Source organism: Salmo salar, chromosome 13 (genome assembly GCF_965601325.2).
Source record: "Salmo salar chromosome 13, fSalSal1, whole genome shotgun sequence".
Lineage (NCBI taxonomy): Eukaryota > Metazoa > Chordata > Actinopteri > Salmoniformes > Salmonidae > Salmo > Salmo salar.
In genome coordinates this window covers 114,172,897-114,195,209 of record NC_138303.1, presented here as the reverse complement: position 1 = coordinate 114,195,209, position 22,313 = coordinate 114,172,897, and the positions used below count along the sequence as shown (strand labels likewise).

The 22,313-nt window shown below is 41.5% G+C and overlaps 1 protein-coding gene across 2 annotated transcripts in view; it reads right to left on the bottom strand.

The window, feature by feature from the left end:
* unm_sa34860 (un-named sa34860) overlaps positions 1-22,313 on the bottom strand; it is a 168,868-nt gene that overhangs the window by 75,019 nt on the left and 71,536 nt on the right. For both annotated transcript variants that reach the window (XM_045692702.2, XM_045692703.2), the window contains exons 4-5: positions 19,149-19,304; positions 16,981-17,316 (exon numbers count right to left, since the gene is read on the bottom strand). In XM_045692702.2, the coding sequence (XP_045548658.2) occupies positions 16,981-17,316; positions 19,149-19,304 (492 nt within the window). The remainder of the gene's footprint in view (positions 1-16,980; positions 17,317-19,148; positions 19,305-22,313) is intronic.

Genomic DNA, 22,313 nt, shown 5'->3' with positions numbered 1-22,313 from the left:
CTTGTGACTCGAATAATAGTAACTTGGTCCCACCTCTGCTCAGCATTACTTTCACATTGTGTTGAAAACCTTTGGCATGCATCCAAAATGGTACATTATTCCCTACGTAGCGCACACTAGGGCTCTGGTCTAAAGTAGTGCACTATATAGGGAATAGGGTCCCATAGGGCTCTGGTCTAAAGTAGTGCACTATATAGGGAATAGGGTTCCATAGGGTTCTGGTCTATAGTAGTGCACTATATAGGGAATAGGGTTCCATAGGGTTCTGGTCTATAGTAGTGCACTATATAGGGAATAGGGTGCCATAGGGTTCTGGTCTATAGTAGTGCACTATATAGGGAATAGGGTGCCATAGGGTTCTGGTCTATAGTAGTGCACTATATAGGGAATAGGGTTCCATAGGGCTCTGGTCTAAAGTAGTGCACTATATAGGGAATAGGGTGTCATTTAGGAAGCATTCTTCATCGGTGTGAGGAGAACATCAAAGTGAATTTAAAACGTCAAAAACTCTTTTGATTAAACAGATGAAACAAAAGGCATTTTAAAGTCGATTCAAAATGACGAAACAAACATTCTCCTCTTGTTAGTTCCACTCCCGATGTAGATGACTTGAGATTATATGGTTTCAACTTCTTCTAATCACCCGGTTCTAACTAGGGGGTGACATCACCCGGTTCTAACTAGGGGTGACATCACCACGTTCTAACTAGGGGTGACATCACCAGGTTCTAACTAGGGGGTGACATCACCCGGTTCTAACTCGGGGGTGACATCACCACGTTCTAACTCGGGGGTGACATCACCACGTTCTAACTAGGGGGTGACATCACCACGTTCTAACTAGGGGTGACATCACCCGGTTCTAACTCGGGGGTGACATCACCACGTTCTAACTAGGGGTGACATCACCACGTTCTAACTAGGGGGTGACATCACCACGTTCTAACTAGGGGTGACATCACCACGTTCTAACTAGGGGGTGACATCACCACGTTCTAACTAGGGGGTGACATCACCACGTTCTAACTAGGGGGTGACATCACCACGTTCTAACTAGGGGTGACATCACCACGTTCTAACTAGGGGTGACATCACCCCGTTCTAACTAGGGGTGACATCACCCCGTTCTAACTAGGGGTGACATCACCCGGTTCTAACTAGGGGTGACATCACCCGGTTCTAACTAGGGGGTGACATCACCCGGTTCTAACTAGGGGTGACATCACCACATCATTACCAGAGATAATATCACCACATCATTACCAGAGATAATATCACCACATCATTACCAGAGATAATATCACCACATCATTACCAGAGATAATATCACCACATCATTACCAGAGATAATATCACCACATCATTACCAGAGATAATATCACCACATCATTACCAGAGATAATATCACCACATCATTACCAGAGATAATATCACCACATCATTACTAGAGATAATATCATCACATCATTACTAGAGATAATAAAATAGTGATTATGATTAATAGTGATATGTTCACACACAATTTATCAGTAAATAACATCTGAAATATTCCCTATGCGGTGCCTATATACTGCAGTGCCCTGTCCCCATCTGAAATAGCACCCTATTCCCTATGCAGTGCCTATATACTGCAGTGCCCTGTCCCCATCTGAAATAGCACCCTATTCCCTATGCAGTGCCTATATACTGCAGTGCCCTGTCCCCATCTGAAATAGCACCCTATTCCCTATGCAGTGCCTATATACTGCAGTGCCCTGTCCCCATCTGAAATAGCACCCTATTCCCTATGCAGTGCCTATATACTGCAGTGCCCTGTCCCCATCTGAAATAGCACCCTATTCCCTATGCAGTGCCTATATACTGCAGTGCCCTGTCCCCATCTGAAATAGCACCCTATTCCCTATGCGGTGCCTATATACTGCAGTGCCCTGTCCCCATCTGAAATAGCACCCTATTCCCTATGCAGTGCCTATATACTGCAGTGCCCTGTCCCCATCTGAAATAGCACCCTATTCCCTATGCAGTGCCTATATACTGCAGTGCCCTGTCCCCATCTGAAATAGCACCCTATTCCCTATGCAGTGCCTATATACTGCAGTGCCCTGTCCCCATCTGAAATAGCACCCTATTCCCTATGCAGTGCCTATATACTGCAGTGCCCTGCAGTTTGTTTTAGTAAGGACATCCTTAAATGACTTAGTGACAAGGCTAGTTCAGAACAATTTCTGCATTACAAATCTCTAATTTGCAATATATTTAAAAATTGTATTTTCTTGAGGACGATCTACAATTCAAATATTTTTTACTCTGGTTTCATATACTATTTCGACAGTGCAAAAGCTTTTCACACAAATAAAAAGTATCTTCTCTATCCATTACACATTTCAGAGCAGACATCCATCTAGAGGAAATGAGAGGTCTGTGCTCCTCAGTGGAAGTGTCCAAGTGGAACGGTGAGATAAAGAGCTTTTAAGTAATACTGAAACGATCCCTGAGGTACCAACTTGATAGCTTTGCTGCAACTATACAGCGTTTACATTTCAATAGGTTCACCTAAAACAAAGGAGAAAATAAATCTTTTTTTTTTTCCATCCAGAGAAACTGTATCCCCTCTCTGTCCAGACTAAACTATAATCACTCCTATCTTAAAAGCCTGAAACAGTATCCTCAGCTCTCCAGTCTCGAGGCATGAGGGGGAAATGGGAGGGAGGGCACGGGAAATAGGGAAAGAGAGGGACAGAGAGAGAGAGAGACAGAAAGACAGAGACAGAGAGAGAGAGAGACAGAGAGAGAGAGAGACAGAGAGACAGAGAGACAGAGAGAGAGAGAGACAGAGAGAGAGAGAGACAGAGAGAGAGAGAGACAAAGAGACAGACAGACAGACAGACAGACAGACAGACAGACAGACAGACAGACAGACAGACAGCGTGAGAGGTAACGTCTGTCATCATGAAGTGCTTTGAAAGTTGAGGCCTATATCACCTCCACCCCACCCTTGACCCACTACAAATAATATACAGATCCACGGACGACGCAATTGCCGTTACAATGCACACCACCCTATCCCATCTGGACAAGAGAAATACCTATGTAAGAATGCTGTTCATTGACTACAGCTCAGCCTTCAACACCATAGTACCCTCCAAGCTCATCACTAAGCTCGGGGCCCTGTGTCTGAACCCCTCCCTGTGCAACTAGGTCCTGGACTTCCTGACGGGTCGACCCCAGGTGGTGAAGGTAGGCAACAACACCTGCGCAACGCTGACCCTCAACACAGGGGCTCCCCATACGGATGTGTGCTCAGCCCCCTCCTGTACTCCCTGTTCACCCCATGACTGCGTGGCCATGCACGCCTCCAACTCAATCATCAAGTTTGCTGATGACACAACAGTAGTAGGCCTGATTACCAACAGTGACAAGACAGCCTACAGGGAGGAGGTTAGAGCACTGGAAGAGTGGATAGTTACCTCTCCCTCAATATCAACAAAATGCAGGAGCTGATCGTGGACTACAGGAGGCAGAAGAGGGAGCACACCCCCATCCACATCAGTGGGGTCAAAGTTGATAGGGTCAAAAGCTTCAAGTTCCTCGGCGTGTTGCACCCAGCATGCGTCACCGTAGGGATGGCTTTTGTCTGGCCACTCTACCATAAAGGGACGTTTGGTGGAGTGCTGCAGAGATGGTTGTCCTTCTGGAAGGTTCTCCCATCTCTAAAGAGGACCTCTGGAACTCTGTCAGTGACCATCTGGTTCTTGGTCACCTCCCTGACCAAGGCCCTTGTCCCCCGATTGCTCAGTTTGGTCGGGCGGCCAGCTCTAGGAAGAGTCTTGGTGGTTCCAAACTTCTTCCATTTAATAATGATGGAAGCCACCGTGTTCTTGGGGACCTTCAATACTGCAGACATGTTTTGGTACCCTTCCTCAGATCTGTGCTTCGACACAATCCTGTCTCGGAGATATACAGACAATTCCTTCGACCTCATGACTTGGTTTTTGCTCTGCAATGCATTGTCAACTGTGGGACCTTTAATAGACAAGTGTGTGCCTTTCCAAATCATGTCCAATCAACTGAATACACCAATCAAGTTGTATAAACATCTCAATGATGATCAATGGAAACAGGATGCACCTGAGCACAATTTCGACTCTTATAGCAAAGGGTCTGAATACTTATGTAAAAAAGGTATGTATTGGGCACAGTGTGTAGATTGATGAGAAAAACATTAATTGAATCAATTTTAGAATAAGGCTGTAACGTAACAAAATGTAGAACAAGTGAAGGGGTCTGAATACTTTTCCGAATATACTGTACATAAAACTCAGATGATGAAAGTCTTTGACATCTTCAGTTCCTGGCTGGTTGACTTTATTCTATGTTCATTAGCAGATAGAACACCTTGGTGCCATGGCGACCGTGGCAACAGGAAGGAACTATGTCACAGAGAGTGTGATCACACACTGGTTCATTACACCTTGCCTCTTGATAGGGATGTGTTGTGAGTTTGGCAAGTCATATCCTCTGAAAGGGTACAGGGATGTGTTGGCATGGCACCCGTGTTCTTCAGATTAGGATGTGTTGACATGGTGTAAGGGGAAAGGGTTCTGAACTGTGCATTGGTAGCACGAGCAGAGAGAGAGAGAGAGAGAGAGAGAGAGAGAGAGAGAGAGAGAGAGAGAGAGAGAGAGAGAGAGAGAGATGCCAAGCAGTGTACAACCATCCTCATCAGTGAGTTTCATAAAAATAATAATAGCCTTTAAAAAAGTAATACTTTTTTAGGTACAACTACAGTTGAAGTCGGAAGTTTCCATACACTTAGGTTGGAGTCAATAAAACTTGTTTTTCAACCACTCCACAAATTTCTTGTTAACAAATATAGTTTTGGCAAGTTGGTTAGGACATCTACTTTGTGCATGACACAAGTAATTTTTCCAACAATTGTTTACAGACAGATTATTTCACTTATAATTCATGGGAATCACAATTCCAGTGGGTCAGAAGTTTACATACACTAAGTTGACTGTGCCTTTAAACAGCTTGGAAAATTCCTGAAATTGACGTCATGGCTTTAGAAGCTTCTGATAGGCTAATTGACATCATTTGAGTCAATTGGAGGTGTACCTGTGGATGTATTTCAAGGCCTACCTTCAAACTCAGTAACTCTTTGCTTGACATCATGGGAAAATCAAAAGATATCAGCCAAGACCTCAGAAAGAAAATTGTAGACCTCCACAAGTCTGGTATATCCTTGCGAGCAATTTCCAAATGCCGGAAGGTAGCACGTTCATATGTACAAACAATAGTCCTCTAGTATAAACACCATTAGGAGCACACAGCCGTCATACCGCTCAGGAAGGAGATGCGTTCTGTCTCCTAGAGATGAACGTACTTTGGTGCAAAAGTGCAAATCAATCCCAGAACAACAGCAAAGGACCTTGTGAAGATGCTTGTGAAGATGCTTGTGAAGATGCTGGAGAAAACAGGTACATAAGTATCTATATCCACAGTAAAACGAGTCCTACATCCACATGACCTAAAAGGCCGCTCAGCAAGGAAGAAGCCACTCCTCAAAACTGCCATAAAAAAGCCGGACTACGGTTTGCAACTGTACATGGGGACAAAGATCGTACTTTTTGGAGTAATTTTGTTGATATATTGAAGCAACATCTCAAGACATCAGTCAAGAAGTTAAAGCTTGGTCGCAAATGGGTCTTCCAAATGGACAATGACCCCAAGCAAACTTCCAAAATTGTGGCAAAATGTCTTAAGGACAACAAAGTCAAGGTATTGGAGTGGCCATCACAAAGCCCTAACCTCAATCCATTTGTGGGCAGAACTGTTAAAAGCGTGTGCGAGCAAGGAGGCCTACAAACCTGACTCAGTTACACCATTTCTGTCAGGAGGAATGGGCCAAAATTCACCCAACTTATTGTGGAAAGCTTGTGGAAGGCTACCCGAAACATTTGACCCAAGTTAAGCAATTTAAAGGCAATACTACCAAATACTAATTGAGTGTATGTAAACTTCTGACCCACTGGGAATGTAATGAATGAAATAAAAGCTGAAATAAATCACTCTCTCTACTATTATTCTGACATTTCACATTCTTAAAATAAAGTGGTGATCCTAACTGACCTAAGACAGGAAATTTTTACTAGGATTAAAATGTCAGGAATTGTGAAAAACTGAGTTTAAATGTATTTGGCTAAGGTGTATGTAAACTTCCGACTTCAACTGTATACTAAATATATTCACGTCACCAAATGATTGATTAAAACACATTGTTTTGCAAAAAGGTCTACAGTAGCCTCAACAGTGTAACCGAATGACAGCTAGCTTCCGTCCTCCTCTGGGTACATGACTTCAATACAAAACCTAGGAGGCTCATGGTTCTCACCCTCTTCCATAGACTTACACAGTAATTATGACAACTTCCGGAGGACGTCCTCCAACATATCTGAGCTCTTCCAGTATGAACTGACATGTTGTCCACCAAATCAAGTCGCTCTGGATAAGAGCGTCTGCTAAATGACTAAAATGTAAATGTAAATGTAAAATCAAAGGACCAGAAAATGAATCTAGTACTGAAAGCATAAGCTACAGCTAGCTAGCACTGCAGTGTATAACATGTGGTGAGCAGTTGACTCAAAGAGAGATAAAGACAACAAATGCATTTCTTAAAAAATGAAGGAGAAAAAAGAAAGAGAGAGAGAGATATATTTAGTTGTAATTCTTCCCCACTTACTTAGCTAGTGAATGCAGCTAGCTAGTTTAGCCTACTCAAATACCTGGCTCAAACAGAGAGAGATGCTATGTTAGCTAGCTGGCTATGTCTATCCAACACTGGAACTCTTCCAAGTCAAGGTAAGCTTTTGGTTTTATTAACTTGTTTCCACCTTGGCCCTCTGGTGTGACTGCTAAACTGTTTTCTCACTGTACACTATAGTTCTGGTAGCTATGACGTTAATATGGTGACAACAATGTAGGATGTGTGAAGTGGTTAGGGGTTATGATAGGAAGGTTTGGTTTCAAAAGGTTATTTTGCCTGGTTACAGACAGCTGATGTGTCCACAAGATAAGGGAAAAGGTGAGAGGAGAATATTTATAGATACAAGTATCAAAAGGGATCATGCTGTGGAACGCAACGTGGCTGCTATGAAAGTGAACTGTGTTTGAGTGTGATCAGGGGTGTATTCATTCCGTCGATTTCTGTTGAAAAAAAAATGTCTGAAAACAGAAGTAAACGGAACGAAACGGAGATAAACATAACTGAATTTGTCTAATAGAAACTCATTTACAACTGTTGGACTAATGATTTACACCCTAGATCAGCTAGATGCAGGCAAGAGTGTGCAAGGCAGTATAGAATGTCAGTGTTTGTCACCTCGATTACTAAAAAATGATCTCGAACTGTGCCACCACATTGTAAACTTTCATTCATAAGGCTAGGTTGTAGCAACCTCATGATGGGTACAGGGGAAATTAGAGTATCATGCAGTAACCTAAACCTATTGATGTTACATTGAACTGGGTGAATGGAATATGAATGACAGTTATCCAACATGCTGTAAGAGAAATAAGGCCATGCTCATGAAAATCATTTTTTTTGTCCTCCCTTATGTTAAACGCCACTGACCGCCACTGACGCCCAGACATGATTTGCTGTATCAGGCTAGCTAGGTCACCTGTGTACTAAGCTCACTAAGAGTATGACTAAACATTATTATTTGTTTTACTAATATTCTGCTTGCATTAATTCAGGTGTGTCAGTCTTCAGGGTTTCGTCTGTAGATTTGTCAAGTATGTGTTAGGGCTGGGTCGATATATCCAAATTCATTTGAATGTATGTTTTAGACCAATGTTCCAAGTGCCTGTATTGCAATAATCACATATTATATATATATATATATATTATATATATATATATATATATATATATATATATATATATATATATATATTATATGAATAGACACCAATGCCACGTTGCACCACAGACTGTCCAGGAGTTGGCGGATGCTTTAGTCCAAGTCTGGGAGGAGATCCCTCAGGAGACCATCCGCCACCTCATCAGGAGCATGCCCAGGCATTGTAGGGAGGTCATACATGCACGTGGAGGCCACACACACTACTGAGCCTCATTTTGACTTGTTTTTTAAGGACATTACATCAAAGTTGGATCAGCCTGTAGTGTGGTTTTCCACTTTAATTTTGAGTGTGACTCCAAATCCAGACCTCCATGGGTTGATAAATTGGATTTCCATTGATTATTTTTGTGTGATTTTGTTGTCAGCACATTCAACTATGTATTTAATAAGATTATTTCATTCATTCAGATCTAGGATGTGTTATTTTAGTGTTCCCTTTATTTTTTTGAGCAGTGTATGTATATGAATAGAGATCACTTCTTTCTCAAAGCAGTTTCAACACGCTACTTGTATATGAGGTTTGGTCCAACAGAATCGGTCATATGGACACCAAAACAGATTTAGATATTATTTTACTGTAAAAGAGGATCACTTTTTATATGTTAACAAATTTAAAAAACAGAGCAGACCAAAACGGGAGATTCAATGGACGTGATTGTAGAAAATGAATGCTCAGTTTCTGTAGTGTGCAGCAGCATTTTAACCACAGACTGTTACAGCGCCTTCAGAAAGTATTCACACCCCTTAAACTTTTTCCACATTTTGTTGTGTTACAGATTGGGATTAAAATTGATTTAGTTGTAATTTTTTATTTTTATTTTTTTACATCTTGATTAGATAAGTATTCAACCGCCTGAGTCATTAGATGTCTGAATCACCTTTGGCTGCGATTACAGCTGCGAGTCTTTCTGGGTAAGTCTCTAAGAGTCATTACAGCTGTGAGTCTTTCTGGGTAAGTCTCTAAGAGTCATTACAGCTGCGAGTCTTTCTGGGTAAGTCTCTAAGAGTCATTACAGCTGTGAGTCTTTCTGGGTAAATCTCTAAGAGCTTTGCACACCTGGATTATACAATATTTGCCCATTATTCTTAAAACAATGTGTCAAGCTCTATCAAGTTGGTTGTTAATCATTCCCAGACAGCCATGGTCCAGCTTTACTGTAGATTTTCAAACCAATTTAAGTCAAAACTGTAACTAGGCCACTCGGGAACATTTAATGTCGTCTTGGCAAGCAACTCCAGTGTAGAATTGACCTTGTATTTTATGTTACTGTCCTGCTGAAAGGTGCATTTCTCTCCCAGTGACTGTTGGAAAGCAGACTGAACCAAGTTTTCCTTTAGGATTTTGCCTGTGTTTAGCTCTATTCCATTTATTTTTATCCTGAAAAAACTCCCTAATCCTTGCCGATGACACGCATACCCATAACATGATGCAGCCACCATTATGCTTGAAAATATGTAGAGTGGTACTCAGTGATGTATTGTGCTGGATTTGCCCCAAACATAACACTTTGTATTCAGGACATAAAGTTAATTTCTTTGCCACATGTTTTGCAGTTTTACTTTTGTGCCTTATTGCAAACAGGATGCATATTTTGGAATAGTCTACTCTGTACAGGCTTCTTTTATTTCACTCTGTAATTTACATTACTCTGTAATTTAAGTTCATTTACGTTAATTTATGTCGGAGTAACTAAAATGTTGTTGATCAAGCCTCAGTTTTCTCCTATCACAGCCATAAAACTCTGTAACTGTTTTAATGTCACCATTGGCCTCATGGTGGAATGCCTGAGCAGTTTCCTTCCTCTCTGGCAACTGAGTTAGGAAGGATGCTTGTATCTTTGTAGTGACTGGGTGTATTGATACACCATCCAAAGTGTAATTAATAACTTCAACATGCTCAAAGCACATCTACCAATAGGTGCCCTTCTTTGTGAGGCATTGGAAAACCTTCCTTGTCTTTGTGTTTGAAATTCACTGCTCGATTGAGATAATTGTATTTGTGGAGTAGTCATTTAAAAATCATGTCAAACACTACTATTGCACACAAGTTGAGTCCATGCAACTTATTATGTGACTTGTTAAGTACATTTTTTACTCCTGAACTTATTTAGGCCATAACAAAGAGGTTGAATACTTATTGACTCAAAACATTTCAGCTGTTCAATTTGTATTAATTTGTAAACATTTTCTAAAAACATAATTCCACTTTGACATTATTGCGTTATTGTGTGCAGGCCAGTGACACAACATCTCAATGTAATCCATTTTAAATTCAGGCTGTAATACATCAAAATGTGGATGGTGTCAAGAGGGTGTGAATATATTCAGAAGGCACTGTAAATAAGACATGTGACTAGTTGTTTCCTACTAACACGGACTTTGCTGATAACTTCTTTTTTGAGGAAAAATGTCCTGACTATGACTGGTCCACCTAGCTATCTGCAGATGAATGTACTGACTATGACTGGTCCACCTAGTTATCTGGAGATGAATGGACTGACTATGACTGGTCCACCTAGCTATCTGGAGATGAATGTACTGACTATGACTGGTCCACCTAGCTATCTGGAGATGAATGGACTGACTATGACTGGTCCACCTAGCTATCTGAAGATGAATGTACTGACTATGACTGGTCCACCTAGCTATCTGGAAGATGAATGTACTGACTATGACTGGTCCACCTAGTTATCTGGAGATGAATGTACTGACTATGTCTGGTCCACCTAGCTATCTGGAGATGAATGGACTGACTATGACTGGTCCACCTAGCTATCTGGAGATGAATGGACTGACTATGACTGGTCCACCTAGCTATCTGGAGATGAATGTACTGACTATGACTGGTCCACCTAGCTATCTGGAGATGAATGTACTGACTGGTCCACCTAGCTATCTGGAGATGAATGTACTGACTGGTCCACCTAGCTATCTGAAGATGAATGTACTGACTGCTCCACCTAGCTATCTGAAGATGAATGTACTGACTGGTCCACCTAGCTATCTGAAGATGAATGTACTGACTATGACTGGTCCACCTAGCTATCTGGAGATGAATGGACTGACTATGACTGGTCCACCTAGCTATCTGGAGTTGAATGTACTGACTATGACTGGTCCACCTAGCTATCTGGAGATGAATGTACTGACTATGACTGGTCCACCTAGTTATCTGGAGATGAATGGACTGACTATGACTGGTCCACCTAGCTATCTGGAGATGAATGTCCTGACTATGACTGGTCCACCTAGCTATCTGAAGATGAATGGACTGACTATGACTGGTCCACCTAGCTATCTGGAGATGAATGTACTGACTATGACTGGTCCACCTAGCTATCTGGAGATGAATGTACTGACTATGACTGGTCCACCTAGCTATCTGGAGATGAATGTACTGACTATGACTGGTCCACCTAGCTATCTGAAGATGAATGGACTGACTATGACTGATATGTGGTTGTCTCACCTAGCTACAGTACATACAGCATCACAGATCAGCCCTGGCTGATATATTACATATTACATATTACATACTGACTGACAACACACGACTTCAACACTGAGTAACAACACCATATTACATACTGACTGGCAATAAGAGTATACATGTATATACTCAAACACAACACTTTACTACACTACGACAACTGCAACTCTGCTGTTGACCTAATAGCGTAGTATAGTGTTGTGTTTGTGTACACTACCACTCAACAGTTTGGGGTCACTTAGAAATGTCCTTGTTTTTGAAAGAAAAACACTTTTTTTGTCCATTAAAATAACATCAAATTGATCAGAAAGTGTAGACATTGTTAATGTTGTAAATGACTATTGTAGCTGGAAACGGCAGATTTTTTATGGAATATCTACATAGGCGTACAGAGGCCCATTATCAGCAACCATCACTCCTGTGTTCCAATGGCACGTTTTGTTAGCTAATCCAAGTTTATCATTTTCAAAGGCTAATTGATCATTAGAAAACCCTTTTGCAATTATGTTAGCACAGCTGAAAACTGTTATCCTGATTAAAGAAGCAATAAAACTGGCCTTCAGACTAGTTGAGTATCTGGCGCATCAGCATTTGTGGGTTCGATTACAGGCTCAAAATGTCCAGAAACAAAGCGAGAAGTTGCCAAGAAACTGAAGATCTGGTAGAACGCTGTGTACTACTCCCGTCACAGAACAGCGCAAACTGGCTCTAACCAGAATAGAAAGAGGAGTGGGAGGCCCCAGTGCACAACTGAGCAAGAGGACAAGTACATTAGAGTGTCTAGTTTGAGAAACAGACGCCTCACAAGTCCTCAACTGGCAGCTCCATTAAATAGTGCGTACAAAACAACGTCAACAGTGAATTCATTTCATCTCAACGTCAACAGTGAAGAGGCGACTCCGGGATGCTGGCCTTCTAGGCACCAGACAGGTCAAGGCTTCTTGCATGCATGGCTTTGCGATGTCAGTTACACAAAAAAAGATGCTAGGTTGTTTGGATGACCCAATTGCTGGGTTGCAGGTATTGGGCCAATATTTGGTTTGTTTTCTGTAAAAACAGCAAGGTTGGGTTGTTGGTTATTAAGGTTTGGTTATGGATATTTGACCCAGCAATTAATTCTCCCGCCACCAGCGTGTGAAGTTCACCGGAACGTGAGCAAGTGTCGAGACGTGGCAACTGGCAAGTCTTCCAGATCTAGTGCAACTGACTGAATGGAAAACAGCTAACGTTATTTCGACAGACTAAGGGTGTTTTGGCTGACTGAACCGTGACAACGGTAGGTAGTAAACGTTACGAATTGTCCTATCATAATTAGGTAGCCAGCTAACGTTAGCATGAACATTAGCTAACAACCATTAGCTAGCTAACCATTTTCTTTGCTAATATCTCTGGCTGCGGTAACATTAGCTAGCTAGCTAGCTAGCGTTAGCTTACTGAAGTTTTTTTTTTTTGCTAGCTTACTGAAGTGTTTTCACGGAATATAGCTAAATGTATGTTTTTTGTCAACATTTGGCTAGCTAGCTAGCTTACTTTGTCAGTGTCTGTAACGACAGCTATCTAAAGTTATCTGGTTAGCTACCTTAGCTAGATAAGTCTGACACTTCTTCTGGACTGTCTCTGACACTCTTTAACTAATGTTAGCTAAGTTACCTGGCTAGCTAAGTTGGCATAGCTGTATTTTACTTATTCTCCATCTGGGTTAATTTAACCAAGCTATTTGCCAGAATTATCTCATGCATACAGTATATATACTGGTTTACAGTGGTTTCTGACAGTGGCAGCTTTAGTTCGACTTGTCAATTTGAAGAGGATGGATGTAACTTCTGTTAGCTAGTTAACGTTAAGCTAGCTAGCTATGTTTCTAACATTTCTTTATTTCTGTACTTAAATGCAGAGGTCTAGACCAATGGACAACTTTGTAAAGGATACACTGAATGAGTGGAACCTGGTCTTTTTGACTCCAAAGTGAATAAAACTTTTTTGATAGAGGAGGGACAGAGCTTTGGGGGGGGGGGGGTGGGGGGCATTGATTTTCATTGACCTTGTGTAAAACAGCATCGACGTCTTCCACATCGATAACCAATAGTACAACCTTAATGGAAACTTGACAGACTTCACTTTACCAGAGCCTCTTAGAACCCTGCAGCCACTTTGGGACTAGATACATAGATAGCCTGGCCTTAATTTTACCATACTTGCTTTATTAGTCATTTATTAGTCACAGATATTCTGTTAGTGACCAACCTGACGCACACATCACAGGCTTGGCACTTACGTGTAAAGTGTCTTGCTCAAGGGCACAACAGCAGTAGGTAGTATATAGAGTATATTGTAGCTGATAACCCTCTGACAGATGGATCACTTCCTGTTATGGGCTGCATTTCTAACCTCGAAGCTACTCTTCATTTAGCTCTTTCCTCACTCCTTTGCCTTTGTTCAACCATTTGACCTGTCTTACCAACCTTTCCCTCTTCAACGTATGTCATTTAGTAATGTGGGTGAAACTATACCTTTTGCGGTTAAGCCTAGTTGTTAAGAGCATTGGACCAGTAACCGAAAGGTCGCTGGTTCGTATAGCAAAGTCAGTAAGGTGGAAAAATCTGTCTCTTCAGGCGCCAAAGATGTGGATGTCGATTAAGGCAGCCCTCCGCACCTCTGATTCAGATGAGTTTGCTTAAATGAGGAAGACACATTTCGGTAGAATGCATTCAGTTGTGTATCCTCTTTCTCTTTTGCAGCGGAGGAGATAGACCAGGAAACGCTCTTGCTTTTAGACGACTCGACTATAGCCTGAAGTTAAAGAAGAACATGAAAGACTTACACGCAGTGAGTTTTCTGTAAACATCACCTTTTTTCTACATGAAAACACACGCATGAATACATCTGTGGACAAACCAAGTGACACACCAAGCTGGTGCAGTAGCTGGGTCCTGCCTGGTAATGTATATGTTGAAAGATTTGTGCATTTTTGAAAAACGGACAACATCGGCAAACCAAGGTACGTGAAGGAGACCGTGATCCAGAGGGCTCAGTGGACCAGACAGAATGGGGCCAAGACAGTCGAATAGCCAGAGAGTATATGACTGGTGGGCTAATTATTTTAACAAAAACATTAGACTTGAATATGATTCTGTTTGCTGTGATTAAGTAGCCTGGCTTACGCGATTCACGTGACTCACAGTGTAGGTAGAGATGTGGCCACACTGATCTCGAAAGGACGCTGTTAATGTTATATTTGCTCATAAATTGTACGATGGGGTTTGATTCAGTCTCTTAAATGTCTCTCTCTCTCTCTCTCTCTCTCTCTCTCTCTCTCTCTCTCTCTCTCTCTCTCTCTCTCTCTCTCTCTCACTCTCACTCTCACTCTCACTCTCACTCACCTCTTATTGTTTGGATTTTGAAAATTCAAACCATTGTAATAGAATGGGGCGGGGCTCAGGGGCTGTGTGTGGCTGGGGGTGTTTGAGAGGGAAAGACACAAAGGACAGCCAACCAGTAAAAGCACAGCCCCCTTCATTGTCAATGCATTGTGCCTACAACATCAAAGAGCCATTCCAGAGTTAGGTGTCAGCCAGACTAGTGATTGCCCCATATGACTTCAAATTGTGTTATGTTGTAGTTTTTTTTTTTACTGCAGTTAGAGTCCCACTAGCATTAGAAACAGCCTTGGGTCTAGATACAGTGGGAACATGTAGGGCTGAGCAAGTTTGATGTCATTAATGTTTGTGGAAATTATATGTATGCAAATGGTAAGTCGTCTACTGTTTACATCAATCAATTTTTTTTTTGTAAATTGTTAAATAAACAACTAAAAAGTTTAATAAAATATTACAAAAAAGTAATTGTCTGCTTTAATTCAGTGCTTTACTATAGTATATTTTTTCTTCGAATTCAAGGCACAATTAACCAGCATGGCTACCACAGCATTCTGCAGTGATACGCCATCCAATCATTTGTTTTTCAACAGGACAATGACCCAACACACCTCCAAGCTGCGTAAGGGCTATTTGACCAAGAAGGAGAGTGATGGAGTGCTGCATCAGATGACCTGGCCTCCACAATTACCCGACCTCAACCCAATTGAGATGGTTTGGGATGAGTTGGACCGCAGAGTGAAGGAAAAGCAGCCAACAACTGCTCATCATATGTGAGAACTCCTTCAAGACTGCTGGAAAAGCATTCCAGGTGAAGCTGGTTGAGAGAAAGCGGTACCGTAGCGCCAAGTCTAGGTCTAAAAGATTCCATGACAGCTTCTACCCCTAAGCCATAAGACTGATGAACAACTAAGCGTATCAAATGACTCTTTACATTGAACCCATCTATGCAGATTAACATTTTTTTTTTGTATATTACCTCGTTATTGTTCTGAACATGTATTGATTTGATTTGATTTGAATTGAATGCCAAGTGTGTGCAAAGCTGTCATCAAGGCAAAGGGTGGATACTTTGAAGAATATAAAATATATTTGGATTTGTTTAACACTTTTTTTTTGGTTACTACATGATTCCATATGTGCTATTTCATAGTTTTGATGTCTTCACTATTATTCTACAATGTAGAAAATAGTAAAAATATAGAAAAAAAACTTTAATGAGTAGCTGTGTCGAAACTGTTGACTGTTTCTGTATACATATATGGCATGGAAGTAAAATGCTCTTGTGTTTTATTTTACAATGAAATCTTCAGACACTAAACTGGCTTCCAATAGGATTGGGCGATCCCCTGAAAGCAGCTCATTAAATTAGAAATCTAATTCACAGTAGGAAATCCAGTCCACAGGAAGAGTTGAACAACCTTGTCAGAGGACTCAGAACACTCTGCTTGTTGCTTTGCAACAGGTAATAGAAATGTTACGTAATGTGTGAGATAAGCTAAGTTATCGACTCCTCCCCCTCTATCCCTCAATCAATCAATCAATCAATCAATCGTGTTTATAAAGCCTTTTTTACATAAGCCGATGTCTCAAAGTGCTGTACAGAAATCCAGCCTAAAACCCCAAACAGCAAGCAATGCAGAAGCACGGTGGCTAGGAAAAACTCCCTAGAAAGGCCAAAACCTCGGAAGAAACCTAGAGAGGAACCAGGCTCTGAGGGATGGCCAGTCCTCTTCTGGCTGTCCCGGGTGGAGAATAATAACAGAACATGGCCAAGATGTTCAAACGTTCATAGACGACCAGCATGGTCAAATAATAATAATCAATGTCTATGGAGAAGGTATCTGGGTTTCTGTACAGCACTTTGAGATATCAGCTGATGTAAGAAGGGCTATATAAATACATTTGATTTGATCCATATTCAGGGCTATTCCAAAGACATGAGTCAGAGAAGATGTGTTCTGAGAGTGGAACTCTGCTTGATCATTAATTTGGTTTGTGTCCGCAACGCAAGGTGTGAGGCTCCAATGGGTGTGTTCGCTGACGGAGTGGGCTAACGGGTTAGAGTTTCTTCAAGTGTCTCTCATTGTCTCTGGAGCCTCGATATGTTGGTTGTGGTATATAAAGTATAGAAGACAATTGGTAAAGGTAATGTATATAATATATATATAGATCATGTGAAGACACTAACCTGCCTGGTTGGTGGTGACGTTGAGAGAGACAAACTGTCGTCCGGGGTTGGTGAGCTCAGACACTCCATTGACGGCCTCTACCTCGAACGTATAGTTCGTGTGAGCCAGAAGGTCTGCCACCATCACAGAGTTGTTCCTGAGACTGTTGCGTTGTGGCAGGAACCGCACCGTGCTGTCACACTCCTCGTAGCGTCTGCTGTCAACGCTGATCTTACGACACAGGATGTTATAGCTGACGTCCTTCCTGCCGCCAGTCTCCTCAGGAACCGCCCACTCCAGGAAGACCGACGTCTCGTTTACATTGGAAATGGCATTACGAGGAGCAGAAGGCGGTCCTGTAGGGACAATAACATATTGTGTTATTCCTCTGAAACTATAACATATTGCTAGAAGATAAGAGGTCCCGTAGGGACAATAACATCCACTCTTATGCCATAAAGGACTTCACTATGTAGAGGTGTTGTTGGGTCGTTCCACCAATTCGGTGACTTTTAAGAAGGGTAACTTGGTAAAAAAAATCTAAAATTGGGGGGGGGGGGGATTTCAAGTTAATTATTCTGTCCTGAAGAGCACTTCATTCCCATCTCAATGAGGTTAAATGAAACAATATTTACTCATAAAGTTCTAGTTATGGTTTTACCCTGGCTTGCGAAAGTATTCACCCCCATTGGCATTTTTCCTATTTTGTTGTCTCACAACCTGGAATTAAAATAGATTTTTAAGTGGTTTGTATCATTTGATTTAAACAACATGCCTACCACTTTAAAGATGCAACATATTTTTGATTGTGAAACAAACAAGAAATAAGACAAAAAAAAACGGAAAACTTGAGCGTACATAACTATTCCCCCCTCAAAGTCAATATTTTGTAGAGCCACCTTTTACAGCAGTTACAGCTGCAAGTCTCTTGGGGTATGTCTCTAAAAGCTTGGCACATCTAGCCACTGGGACTTCTGCCCATTCTTCAAGGCAAAACTGCTCCAGCTCCTTCAAGTTGGATGGGTTCCGCTGGTGTACAGCAATCTTTACGTCATACCACAGATTCTGAATTGGATTGAGGTCTGGGCTTTGACTAGGCCATTCTAAGACATTTAAATGTTTCCCCTTAAACCACTCAAGTATTGATTTAGCAGTATGCTTAGGGTCATTGTCGGGCTGGAAGGTGAACCTCCGTCCCAGTCTCAAATCTCTGGAAGTCTGAAACAGGTTTCCCTCAAGAATTTCCCTGTATTTAACATCATCCATTATTCCCTCAATTCTGACCAGTTTCCCAGTCCCTTCTGATGAAAAACATCCCCACCGCATGCTGCTGCCACCACCATGCTTCACTGTGGGGATGGCTTTCTCGGGGTGATGAGAGATGTTGTGTTTGCGCTAGACATAGCGTATTCCTTGATGGCCAAAACATATATGGTGTCATATTCTTTCCATTTTTTAATAATGTATTTAATGGTGCTCCGTGGGATGTTCAAAGTGTCAGATATTTTTTTATAACCCAACCCTGATCGGTACTTCTCCACAACTTTGTCCCTGACCTGTTTGGAGAGCTCCTTGGTCTTCATGGTGCCACTTGCTTGGTGGTACCCCTTGCTTAGTGGTGTTGCAGACTCTGGGGCCTTTCAGAACAGGTGTGTGTGTATATATATATATATATATATATATATATATATATATATATATATATATATATATATATACACACACTAATGGAGTGGTATACTACCAATAACTAATGTAGTATTAATGTATGGAGCGGTATATTACTGATAACTACTGCAGTATTAATGTATGGAGTGGTATACTGCCAATATGTATGGATAATATATAATAATAATAATAATAATAACAATAAATGTTAGCTAGCAGTTTCTTACTGGCGACAAAAAAAACAGATTATTGCCATCCTTCCTTGCCATCCAGTCATTACTGAATTATTTAATGTAACAAATCAAATATTAAACCTTGTAAACAATTAATGGTAATTCACGGTAAGCTCGAAAACAATTAATTTAGAATCTGCATTTATTTGAAACGGCTGTTTATTTGCTGAAATACGTGCCGTTGTCCCGGCGATTAAAAAGAACAGGAGGCTATTTGAGAAGTTTTACGGTACGTAGATAGTATGTAGCAGCATAGTATGTAATGAATGATGAGGCATAGTACATACGTGTACAGGCCATGTTGGGCGGGTCACTGTCTCTCCTGTAGTATCCATCCTCACAGGTACAGGCTATGGAACCCTGGACTCTGGCAAAGCTGTGAGGAGGACATTTACTGCAGGCAGGGGTCTGCAGCACCGATCGGAAGAAACCCGCTCTGCAGACTGGAGACGGGAGAGAGATGAGGAGAGAGAGGAGAGGGAGGTTAGACTGGACTCTAGTGAAGCTGTTACGAGAACATTTAATGCAGCACAGACCAGAATAAACCTGCTTTACACAGTGTAGAGAAAGAGAGAGAAGTAGGTGGTTAGGTTTACCCTGCACACTGAAGATGAGAGATGTTTCAATTTGTAAGACATTACTGACATTTTGTTCAGGTTTGTACTTTTAGTGAGCAATACATTTTGTCAATCCGTACATCTAGAATGTGGTTTCTAACTCAAGGCACCAGTAGTTATTGGTAGTATAACTCAGTAGTTATTGGTAGTATAACTCAGGCACCAGTAGTTATTGGTAGTATAACTCAGGCACCAGTAGTTATTGGTAGTATAACTCAAGGCACCAGTAGTTATTGGTAGTATAACTCAGGCACCAGTAGTTATTGGTAGTATAACTCAGGCACCAGTAGTTATTGGTAGTATAACTCAAGGCACCAGTAGTTATTGGTAGTATAACTCAGGCACCAGTAGTTATTGGTAGTATAACTCAGTAGTTATTGGTAGTATAACTCAGGCACCACCAATAATTACCAACGGTCTCCAATACTGTCATGTTATAAGACCACAAATAGGATTGATAAATTACAAAGACATCAATTAGACATGTGAAAGTCAGATAGACAGCCCTGCGTGACTGTCAGACAGACAGCCCTGCGTGACTGTCAGACAGACAGCCCTGCGTGACTGTCAGACAGACAGCCCTGCGTGACTGTCAGACAGACAGCCCTGCGTGACTGTCAGACAGACAGCCCTGCGTGACTGTCAGACAGACAGCGCTGCGTGACTGTCAGACAGACAGCGCTGCGTGACTGTCAGATAGACAGCGCAGCGAGACTGTCAGATAGACAGCGCTGCGTGACTGTCAGATAGACAGCGCTGCGTGACTGTCAGATAGACAGCGCTGCGTGACTGTCAGACAGACAGCGCTGCGTGACTGTCAGACAGACAGCGCTGCGTGACTGTCAGACAGACAGCGCTGCGTGACTGTCAGATAGACAGCGCTGCGTGACTGTCAGATAGATAGTTATGTAAATCTACTATCCCCAATAGGACAAAAGTTGATCTATTCTATGTGAAAAATTTATATTTCAAAAATAGTCCGCGATAGATCCTAAATTAATACAACCACTAGCATAGAAAAAAAAAAAGGCTGACGCGACAGATCTGAACATTAACTTTAAAATGTTGATAAACTATTGGACTATTTCTTCACATTATAAGTGCAGCAATGCTCACACAGCAGTAGGCTATGAGTGTGAATGTTCCTAAATGCAATTAATTAGCGGGGAAAAAAACACCATCCTCAAAAGTGACCGCAAATTCAATTATGCATGTAATGCTTTCCCCATTGAGACCGTGTCTGTGCCTCGATCTAGGTTGGGCAAAATAAAAAATGGCGGTGTTCGCTTTAGCAATCTCACTAGTATAAAGACCTCCTCCATTCCTGCCATTATTGAAAGAGATTGTGATACCTCACATCTCAAAATTGGGTTACTTAATGTTAGATCCCTCACTTCCAAGGCAGTTATAGTCAATGAACTAATCACTGATAATAATCTTGATGTGATTGGCCTGACTGAAACATGGCTTAAGCCTGATGAATTTACTGTGTTAAATGAGGCCTCACCCCCTGGTTACACTAGTGACCATACCCCCCGTGCATCCGGCAAAGGCGGAGGTGTTGCTAACATTTACGATAGCAAATTTCAATTTACAAAAAAAAAAACAATGACGTTTTCGTCTTTTGAGCTTCTAGTCATGAAATCTATGCAGCCTACTCACTCACTTTTTATAGCTACTGTTTACAGGCCTCCTGGGCCATATGCAGTGTTCCTCACTGAGTTCCCTGAATTCCTATCGGATCTTGTAGTCATAGCAGATAATATTCTAATTTTTGGTGACTTTAACATTCACATGGAAAAGTCCACAGACCCACTCCAAAAGGCTTTCGGAGCCATCATCGACTCAGTGGGTTTTGTCCAACATGTCTCTGGACCTACTCACTGCCACAGTCATACTCTGGACCTAGTTTTGTCCCATGGAATAAATGTTGTGGAGCTTAATGTTTTTCCTCATAATCCTGGACTATCGGACCACCATTTTATTACGTTTGCAATTGCAACAAATAATCTGCTCAGACCCCAACCAAGGAGCATTAAAAGTCGTGCTATAAATTCTCAGACAACCCAAAGATTCCTTGATGCCCTTCCAGACTGCCTCTGCCTACCCAAGGACGTCAGAGGACAAAAATCAGTTAACCACCTAACCGAGGAACTCAATTTAACCTTGCGCAATATCCTAGATGCAGTTGCACCCCTAAAAACTAAAAACATCTGTCATAAGAAACTAGCTCCCTGGTATACAGAAAATACACGAGCTCTGAAGCAAGCTTCCAGAAAATTGGAACGGAAATGGCGCCACACCAAACTGGAAGTCTTCCGACTAGCTTGGAAAGACAGTACCGTGCAGTATCGAAGAGCCCTCACTGCTGCTCGATCATCCTATTTTTCCAAACTCAATTGAGGAAAATAAGAACAATCCGAAATTTCTTTTTGATACTGTCGCAAAGCTAACTAAAAAGCAGCCTTCGCAAATGGAGGATGGCTTTCACTTCAGCAGTAATACATTTATGAACTTCTTTGAGGAAAAGATCATGATCATTAGAAAGCAAATTACAGAATCCTCTTTAACCTGTTATGGCTAGGGGGCAGTATTTACACCGCCGGATAAAAAACGTACCCGATTTAATCTGGTTACCACTCCTACCCAGTAACTAGAATATGCATATACTTATTGCATATGGATAGAAAACACCCTAAAGTTTCTAAAACTGTTTGAATGGTGTCTGTGAGTATAACAGAACTCAAATGGCAGGTCAAAACCTGAGAGATTCCTTTACAGGAAGTGGCCTGTCTGACCATTTCTTGAACTTCTTTGCCATCTTCTTTGACATTT